This window comes from Sinocyclocheilus grahami, unplaced genomic scaffold (genome assembly GCF_001515645.1).
Source record: "Sinocyclocheilus grahami isolate Dianchi unplaced genomic scaffold, SAMN03320097.WGS_v1.1 scaffold54.1, whole genome shotgun sequence".
Lineage (NCBI taxonomy): Eukaryota > Metazoa > Chordata > Actinopteri > Cypriniformes > Cyprinidae > Sinocyclocheilus > Sinocyclocheilus grahami.
The window spans coordinates 3,385,698-3,396,358 of NW_015505233.1; the positions used below are offsets into that span (position 1 = coordinate 3,385,698).

Below are 10,661 nucleotides of genomic sequence, written 5' to 3' on the forward strand. Positions count from 1 at the left end.
CCAATTAAAAAAGGTAGGGTAGGGTGCAAAAATCCATCTCATTTTCTCCCCCAACTTCAAAATTGTCAGACATTGTTGTTTTAGCTTTTTTGTAAAGGGCATTTGACTTTTCGCTTTGTAAACATTGGGTCGGTACTTCCGCCTACATCACACGTGACCTTTCTAATGTGAGTATGTAATGCGTGAAGTCAAACTAGTGTAAGACAAGCATTTGTTGTTAAAAAGTATATACATTTTAAATGTTTTTTTTTTTAAATTACAGATCATTTCGCTAGAAAAGACTCTTATTCCTCGCTGGGATCAGGTAGAGTCCTTTGAAGCTGCATTGAAACTACCCCATTGAAGTCCATTATATGGAGAAAAATCCCGGACTGTTTTCCTCAAAAAATGTAATCTCTTTTCGACTGAAGAAAGAATGAATTGAACATCTTGGATGACATGGGGGCGAGTACATTTTCAGAAAATTTTTATGCTGAAAGTGAACTTTAAGACTACACTACGGTCCATGCTTAACAAGATGTGAGCAGGCGAGTGGTTTACCTGTCTCCATGTGTTGCCGGCATCAGAGGAGATGAACATTCCTGTATTAGAGAAGGAAAGCTCCGGCCCAATGTTTCCTGAGAGAGAAAACACTACTGTAACTCTCACAGACAGATTATTATTCCCCATGCATATGCTGGAGATATATTGGTGGATGAGATTTGATTCTATCACAGTTTATTACAATAGAATAAAACAGAAAATAATCCCTGCTGGTAAAAGAAAAAAAAGAAAAAGAGGTATGTGCTGTTAAATATATGCACTACAAAGGCAAACTATTGGATTTCAATCACAAATTTAATCAGTAATTCATTGAAATAAACACATGGAAATTGTTTCCATCAGCAGCGGTTTAAATAATTTGCTTTTATACCGTCACTGTACCAAAGCAAACTGTGTCTTTAAAAATATAAATTTTACAGCATATCTGAAATTAAAAAAAAATTCCAAAAAAATTCCAAAAAAAGAACAGAATACCTCACGAGTCCTTTAATACAAAATTATAAAACAACTGCTAGTAATCTCAGATTTAGGACCAGTCTTTAGACTGCAAAATGAAATGATAGAATTATGAACTATAAAAAATGATGTATTTCATTAATATTTTAATTGAAAAAAAAACAACTAATATTTTGTGCCCCCTTTGCAGCCCCCATAGGGGGTTCTTGGATTTCTATTAATCAATTAATTAAGCGGGTCCAGTTTGAAATCCCCTGGTCTACGAGACCTGATTTAAGTAATTTGGGGTTAACACAATTGTGTATTTATATTTTGCCACGGCACAGCAATATAATTTCAAATCTATAATCTATGATCTCCTGATAAATTCCTGGTGCACACTGTCTGGTGTATACGAGTGCCCTCAAAGACCACAATCATCATGATGCCTGATGAAGAACGTTTGGTAAAGCTGCTGTCAGTGGCAAAAAAAAACATATTTTTCAAATCCCATATTTATACAATCTGAGCATGGGAAAGTGATTGCGGAACAGCTGTCGGACATGACAGGCAATTATGAATGTGGAAGACAGCGGTCATATTTTCTGCGTGCTCTGCATGGCTAACTTTTTGAGCGTGCATCTATCTAGTCTCATGCAGGAAGCTATTTGAGATAACTTTATAATGAGTCTGACAAGCAAAAGAACAGAGTGAAATTAGTTTTTGTTCCAATCATGCCAAACTCTGCAGCTGAAAAACACAAAAATGTAACAACTTAAAAGCCGTGATTTGGCCACTCAAACTCCATCTGCATTTAAAAGCATGCACATTTATATCCATTCTTCACTCTAATTTATCAGAAACTCCTGGGGGACTCAAGACTCCACAAGCATAAAAACAATAAAGAAGTGGCACAGTTACACACACACCTGTGGCCACTATAATCCCTGGAGCGGAGTGTTTGGTGGAGATAGTGTCAGGTGTGTAGGGGTTTTCAGACATCTGCAGGTGAAGGTGCAGGGAACACGACGGCTGAAAATGAGAACATTACACAGTATTAAAATTATATTTCAATACATTTACATCTATCTACATAATCTCCTCTATCAATATCAACCGACTGTAGCCTCAGCTTTCAAAAGCCGTGCAAATGAATCTGCTTCGGATCTCCGCGGCTTTTGTCCGTATTTTTAGTATCCCTTACAATTAGTGTGACCCAATTTTTTTGGAAACAAAAAATCTAATCTTTGATTTCAGAGCTTCAGAAAATCATAATGTAATTATGGCAATTAGAATTCAGTGTCAATACAGTGTCAAAAATCAGTACAGTTAAATGCAATCAACCACCTAGTGATTCAAAACTAATTGCATATGCAAGTAAGCAGCAAACTTTTGTTCCGTGTGTACAAGCATCTGAATTCTTGTACCAGCCGTTGTTTAAAGTTGGTAATAAGTCCCAAAATACCCAAAGCACAAGGAAATACCCAAAGGACTGGGAAAAAAAATAACTTGTTTCATCTTGTCTTTCTAAAGAATGACAACACGTGTGCAAACACTGAACCCACTGTCTTTTGGTGCAGCAGAAAAAAAGTAATTAAGACTTTCTGAGATCTGCTGATAAATGACTCCAGTTGTTCAATGTATGTCTTAATTGAAATCACCAGTCTTCCAGAACAGTGTAAAACATCAGTGAAAGTCATTACAAAGATACAGAGAAGGTGCTGTGTCTTAATCAAACCATCAGAAAGCACTGAATTCAGAGCTATTGTTTGGTAGCTGGCGGTTCACCCTCATTTTACTGTGAGACTAAAGGAGTTCCTCTCTGCAGGGCTCCACTGTAAAAATGCATCAAACGAAAAGCGTCAACACTGTAATGTCTTGTTTTCGTCTGACCATAGTTAAGAAGGTGTGTCTGAGTGTAATGTAATGTATATATTGGATGTGACTGGCTCTGATGGAGTGCTTGTTTTCAAGAAAAGTGGGCATGGCTGTGGTTGAAGTGGGTGTGTCACTGTAATAGGATCAACATTATTAATAGCTGTTTTATGTTAAATGGTATTTCACCTACATTGATGTTGGTGATCTATGCATTTTTGGGAACGTCTTTATGATTAGTAGGAAATATATATCTGGTTGAGTTCATTGCAGTGGCTCTCACCAGGTTGCAGTTGATGTCATGTCCTGTGGTGTCTTTTGCCGGAGGCTGTAGTAAGCTCCATGTCTGGCCTTTGTTGTAGGTTATATACGTTGTCATCTGTGCATCTTCTTTCTTATTGGCTATGATCAGTCCACTGACACCCGCCACCTTTACAAGACAAAAGTGATCTGAACTCAAATACTTGAATTTCCTTGTTTTTGTGTGTTCATGATAATAATTTATTATTATTTATCATTAATTTATTATTGATTATTTACTAATGTATCATTATTATTACTATTATACAGATTTTCATGATAAAAATTTTATCATTGTTTTTTAATTACATATATTAGATTGTGTTCTGCTAAATTATTTTTATTATTACTTGTGGGTTATTGTTATTATTACTATTATTTTTATTAATTATATTTTATTACTATTGTTATTATTAGTACAATTATACTTATTATTTTATTTATTATTATATATAATTTATTATGATTAATTTGTATATTCTATATAGTAATAATAATAATGATATTCTTAGTATGATTATTACTGTTAGTAAGATCATTATTATAAAAATATTATCAGCACTTTTATTATTATTATTATATATATTTTTTACAATTACATTATTTGTGTTCTTTGCCTAGAAGCGATGGAAAAGAGGAGAACGAAAGGATATCAGGTTTTACATTATTGCAGGTAAGCTTCATTTCTCTTTGCATTTTTGCTTACACTTCATTTTCTGTATGTTTTCAGTTGTTCTCGTTATCAGATTTTCTTCTTCTCTTTGCATTCATAGTGTTTAATGGCATAACTTCAAACACTGCTGTTTTGTGCTGCATTGCACTGTTCCCTGTTCTACTTTCAAACATTCCTGGAGAAAGCCATGCTAATTACCAAAGTTTTCCTAATTGCACACAACATGTATTTGTGAACATTCAAGATGGTCGACTTCTTAAACTTAATTGGCGAGCACCATCAGGCCATACAATCATATTCGCAGACCTTGTAGACATCCACAATTAGGTTTCCTGCGAGACCGCGGGAGGTACGGAGGTTTGGGAGCGAGCGAGTGAAGTAGACTCCAGGTGTGTCAGAGATGTACAGACTGTAGGTGTCATTTTCGTTCCACTCCTGCACTGCTGCCAGCACTTGCCCCTCATCTGTACTGACAATGTGCATGTCCTGCACGGAGAACAGCTGTTAGAGCCACATACATTTCATCTGACAACTTATTTGTGACAGCTAGTGCTGTGTCATGTATCTTACTTTGGGTAGACAGTATTTAGGGAGCTGTATGGTCCTGAAGGGCCCTCGCTGATAGGACACAAAGTATGTAGTTCTTCCTGCTGTGGTTAACTGACACACACATACACACACACACACACACACACACACACACACACACAAACAAACAAGCCAGAGAAAGCACAGTTACAAGAATCTACAACAGATCAGCACTTCACACCAATCAGAACTTATGTTTGCTTGTCTATTATAGAGGCTTTCCATTGCTCATGATCTGCTGTTTCAACATCTCAGAGCAGCTTGGTTCACAGTAAATGCAGTGAACTCCATCTCTGCATGTGCTGTGAGAATTTGGGAACACACTGTACGCCATTCACATAATTTCTAACATTTGTGGACAATTATAGCATTTTACTAGATTAGTAATGAAACAGTGAAAATTCACCAAAAACAGTTTTCCACAGTTTTCTGCCAAAATAAGAGCTAGAGCTGTAAATTTACACGGTAAAGTACTTGATCTAAAAAAATCTCTCAAATCAGTTGCACTTTCACTTTCCAACGCAGCATATCATATTTGATTAAAAGACACTGTGTCTCAGAATGCAGTACGTCTTAATTGTTTTAATATTGAATATGTACCATGAACAAATAAGATTTGTGTGTATGTCACATATATAGCCACTAGTCTATAGTGATTTTATTATCTAGCTTGTTGTAGGTTAAATCAGATTTTATTAAACTGTACAAATTGAAGTTGCAAATAAAAGAAAATATAATTTCAGTTTATTTGTGTATGTCAAATGTATAGTCACGAGTCTATGGTGATTTTATTGTCTATGTAGAGGTTTGAAGAAGATGAATTTAAAGAATAACTTCTAAGAATAATTAACTTTGAATAAGCACCAAGTATAATGACTTTGGTTGAAATTTTAGTCTGTTTCTCGTAGAAAGCTATTGCACAATTATCTGGACCACTTTTAAAGTGCCTTTGGTTATTTTGGGGCTTGATAGCACCTGTTTACGCTCTACTCTTACTGGTTAGAAAATAATGTGTGATTATTGTTAAACATTTCTCAGTTTGATTTTTTGAGCTAGCATGTGACTGATATAACAATGTAACTCAATGGATCTCAAATGTAAAGTTTAATTTAAACCAACAAAGTCCCTGTTTATTGTGCTGCATTTCTCATCACATTCTGATCACCAACTTGTCCAGTAGCCTACAATAAATTAGAAGACCCCTTGGTTTGTAATAACACTGAAAAATAGTCTCTAAAGAATGCATGTTCTACATGGAAGCAGAATTAAAATGAATGGAAATTCAAATAATTTAACTGTAATTTTAAACTAGGAAAACAAAGTTTGACTTGTTTAAAAGCCTTAAAGTTTAAAGCTTTATCATACTCAGTAAATTGGAGTGGAAGAACACTTCAATTCTCAGAATGCATTACCTGTGTGTAGGGTCATTTCTAGCCCTTCATCAGTACTGGATCACAGGCCCATATTTTTTTTTTACTCTTTTTTATTTTTTGTATTATTATTTTAAAATAAAATTGTATAAATTGTTTTTATCTGCTGTACAGAGTTGTTTACAAGCTGCACACACAATAATTGGACAGCTTTTTTCCCTTAATAAAATAAATAATCATTTAAAAACTGCATTTTGTATTTACTTGCATTATCTTTGAGTAATATTAAAATTAGTTTGATGATCTGAATCTTTTAAGTGTGACAAATATGCAAAAAAAACAAAAAACACGGGAAAAACCTTTTCACAGCACTGTATATATATATATATATATATATATAATTTTTTACTTTAGTTCAATGAACAGAATTACAATAGAAATAATAATAAGAAGAAGAATTTTTTTAAAAAAAAATAATAAAAATACATTTAAAATGTATTTGGCCTGAGGAATCTCAACTTTTGAACTTTTTCTTATCAACTAAGTCTCAGTTGATAAGAAAATATAAAAAAAAAATAATGATCACATTTTTGTTGCAATTTTGCCCTGGGGTATCATTATAATTGTATTAAATATAAATATTTCAAGCAATAGTATTGACGTTTCCAGTATTGTAACAACATCTCTTCCATTTTAGATTATTTTCTTTTATTTCAGGTTTTTACTATCCTTGTGGGGTTCAAATATTTGAAGGATTAAATCCATATCTTTCTTTTGAGGCAAACACACAATGTCAAGACCAATTGCAATCTGATTAACATGTACACATGTTGAATGAAGCCAAGATGCAATCACATTATCTAGTTCTCTCAGTCCGACTTCACAAAAATAAAAAAAGCATTTCGGTAGCAAGCTATTGTTTTGGTCAGACTGAAATCAAACTTTTAAAGCGCAATGTAAATTTATTGAACGTTGGCAAGACCTGACCCACACATACGCACATGTTGTACACACTCTTATCAAGTAGATTGTAGCTATTAGGCTGTAAACATAGTGCATTAAAGCTCTAATGCTTCGATTGATCCAGTGTCAATAGAGCTTGGATGTCCAAAGAATTAGGCCGTGTGTGTGTGTGTGTGTGTGTGTGTGTGCATGTGTGTGTCCACTTTCACAGGGTGAGGATGGTGCTACACTGTGTTTTTCCTGCGTGAGGTGTGGGGTGTCAGACAGTCTCTTGTTCCTGCGCTTTTTGAATCAATAACCTCATTATTCTCTGTCAACTCAAATCCAACAGCTTCAAGCTACAAAAGTCTAAAGAAAGTCGCTTGTATTGACAGAGGAGGGTCCAGGTTTGGGATTCTCACTCAAAACCGTGTCCTGTCCTCCCCTGGCCTGCTGTTAAAGATGGAGAGGCTGGTTTCAATGGTTATCCCTCACTTACACGCCACTGACAGAGATAAAAGGAGGGCTATAAAAAGAGTCAGACAGAGATTATCGTGAAACACACACACATACACACACTTTTTTGGTATCTCCCACACCAATCTAAATCACAAACCCTTATGCACTTTATGAAACGCACACACATCTGTACCTGTAAGAAGATGTATTGGTCCTGCACCACGAGTGAGTTGGTGTCAATTCGGCCGCTGAATGGATACTGCCTACCCTCCTCTGAACACTTTTGTGCTCGGCAGGTAATATACTGCATTTCTGTGAGACACACACACAGATTTATCAACACAGGATACGCTTGTGCACAAGAACGCCTTGATCTACACCAAACAAAAAACAGATGATCAATATCTCTCTCACTCTCGCTGGCACACACACACCCACACAACAAACACAATCTAGAACTTACACACAAACTTCCCACACATCTCTATGTCTAGCCAAATTAATCAGTGCTCTCCATTCTTGACCTCATTCTTTTCCACTGGCCAAATAGTATTTCAATACAGTGATATTTTTCATAATGTTGTGGAGGTGCCTTCATACGACATCAACACCTCTGTGCAGCTGCGGTTGTACAGTAGCTATTATTCAAACCGGACAATGGACCGTTCCAGCGAATCCAGCAGTGTCCGCCATTATATATTGAAGTAAGTGTGCATCATTGATCATTGTTCTCGCTAAAAAAAATTCTCATAACATGAGATCTGCAGTTTAGTTTAAATAAGAATTAATATAGCGCTCCTCGCTGTCATTAAAACATTGCATGCCACAGGAAAAGTGATTAAGCGCTACAAATATGTCTAAATTCATATAGCCTAATTTTGGTTTAACTTCTGCGTAATGACTTTATGTAATTTCAGTGCTTATCTTCATTAATGAGAGTGGAATATTTAATGTAAATGTGCATATCGAAATGAAAACAGAGTTTAAAATCCTTGTTTACTTCATTACTTTTCTCACTCCAGGAAAGTCAAGAGCATCCATAAGGTGCGCACATATTTACGCCAAGTTTATTTTTTATAAATCCAGATACGTGAGTGGAAAACGCACATTTCTATGCCCATTTTGTGTGTACGCAATGTTTATACATGAGGCCCCTGGTCTTTTTGCAAACCCATTTGACTAATTAGATCAAAGGAGTGATTAATTGGCAAATCTGGCATCACTATCTCTGATTCTAAACCGCTGATAAAAAACACACATGACATGAGGATTTATCAATAATATTTTACAGGGGCACAGTGGTATTTTACTGTAAAAAGGGTCTAGCAACACCCCTGCCTGTGTGAATGTCTTTGAAGTGCAGTTCACTAAATTCCTTTTCCTGTCATTCAGGGTGTGGCCAATTTGCAGCTCATGAGTTGAAAAGGAGCCAGTTCTTCAATTCAGAATTTTGCCCAACTCTGATTCCACATGCCTGCTCTACTGTGAAGGCATGGACAGATAAAATGGCCTATTAAATATTTATGTTGAACGGATTGAAAGAACTGGTTCAAATCCTTCTTTTAGAAGAGGTTTGATTATTACCGCCTGAAAACTAAAGAAGCTTTTGCCACCTTCTCCATTTCCCCGTGCTTCAAATTTAGTTTGGTGTAACCGCTGCATCACTCATAACACATTTAAATGTATTGCTGTTGTTAGACTGTCCGTAGCTTAGGGCCTGTTGTGTTGTGTCAGGCTCATATCAATAGAGTTTAATGCGCAACACTGTCCCACAAGGATAAAACACAAGCGCAACAGTCTGCCAGAACGAAGCCAGAACCATTTACTATTGAATTTACTGTTGTCCACAATTCATCTGTTCATTTTTCACTGCGACACAGGAAAAAAAGCATAGGAGGCTGGGGAGAAAGTAAGAAAGACAGGGTGAGAGCGCTAGGAGGGGAGGAAGAGAGAAACTGAAAAAGCAGGAGAAAAAAATACAAAATTTGAGGGGCAAAGGAGGGAAAAGAAGGAAAAGAAAGAGACTAACGTCCACTGTCAGTTCGAGCCTCGATGTGCACCAGGTCTGCCTCTTTATCCAGACCACTCAGCGCCCTGAAAATGAAAAAGAAAAAGACAGAAAACAAAAAAGAACAGAAGAGAAGAAAACAATCAGGAAGGGCTCCAGTGGAGAGGAGATGAAGAAGGAAGGAAAGAGAAGGAGGTGCCAGCAGGGGACGGACGGATGAGTACGGTAATAGCATGAGAGTGATGGAGTGATGGAAGAGGAGAGGGGAAGGATGGAGGGGTAGTGATGGACAGCATAATTCCACTGCTCCAGTAGGAGACAGTCTGTCTCCAGTGAATCCTTATTGTTGCTCTGATAGCAATTAATCACACACACACAGCTTGCTCCCACAAACCATTCTCCATCGCATACACACTTTCATTTCTTACCTATTTTCACCTGTGACGCACATACACACTCGCCATCCTATCCTCTTTCTGAGATTTTTAATCATCTTAACGTCTTGTCTTTTGTTATCCATATTTTCTTCTGAGACAGTCTGAACACAATCACAATCTGATATCTTACAATCCAAAATGAAACCTTTCAGTAAAAATCTGATATTCCACCTCTACAGGTTTGATATTAAATCCTATTTACAGTCTCAATCTCAAATTAATATTAATCTCAATCTGAATTTGAACATCTCTCTTATTGCATGTCTGATATTAAACCCCTTCTTCTAAACGTCTCTATCAGTTCCAGTGTGACATTAAAACCTCTTAAAAGGTTGTTTTCTTGAGATCACAATGTAATTTTCTTGTCATCTCAACATAAACGTTTTCATGTGATCTTGATTTAGAAACAGCATGCTGCTCAGCATTTCAATGGTCAGCTGCAAACTGCAGAAGTCCCCGTCCCTCGAGTTGGCAGGGTCAATCTCAAGAGTCAGACTGTGATTTGGAAGTGGTCCATCACTGACAGACATTGAGATATATCAGCTGGAGTGGGTTCCTGATGAAAGTAAAACCAATTTGCTAATCTACGACGCAGCATTTGTATATGTTCACTACCATTTAAAAAATAAAGATTATTATGATTTTTTTCAAAGAAATTCAAACCTTTATTTTAATGCAAGGATGTATTAAATTGACCAAAAGTGGCAGTAAAGACATTTATAATATTAGAAATATATATATATATATTCATCAAAGAATCCTAAAAAAATATTTTTCAAAATGTATCTTGTGCACCAAAGCAGCATATAAGAATAATTTCTGAAGGATCGTGTGACACTGAAGACTGGAGTAATGATGCTGAAAATTAAGCTTTGCATCACAGGAGTAAATCACATTAAGCAGTTATTTTAAATTGTAGTAACATTTTACAATATTACTAATTTTACAGTTTTTTTTACATTTGAAAACAAAATGAGAAAACAAGACAAGATATATATATATATATATATATACATATATATATATATATA

At 35.8% G+C, this 10,661-nt stretch overlaps 1 protein-coding gene across 1 annotated transcript in view; it reads right to left on the reverse strand.

Moving 5' to 3' along the window:
• Window positions 1-10,661, reverse strand: part of sorcs3b (sortilin related VPS10 domain containing receptor 3b) — a 70,061-nt gene that overhangs the window by 26,959 nt on the left and 32,441 nt on the right. Inside the window, exons 7-12 of the mRNA XM_016269735.1 lie at window positions 7,379-7,497; window positions 4,397-4,486; window positions 4,133-4,312; window positions 3,137-3,283; window positions 1,908-2,010; window positions 541-617 (exon numbers count right to left, since the gene is read on the reverse strand). Coding sequence (XP_016125221.1) covers window positions 541-617; window positions 1,908-2,010; window positions 3,137-3,283; window positions 4,133-4,312; window positions 4,397-4,486; window positions 7,379-7,497 — 716 coding nt within the window. The remainder of the gene's footprint in view (window positions 1-540; window positions 618-1,907; window positions 2,011-3,136; window positions 3,284-4,132; window positions 4,313-4,396; window positions 4,487-7,378; window positions 7,498-10,661) is intronic.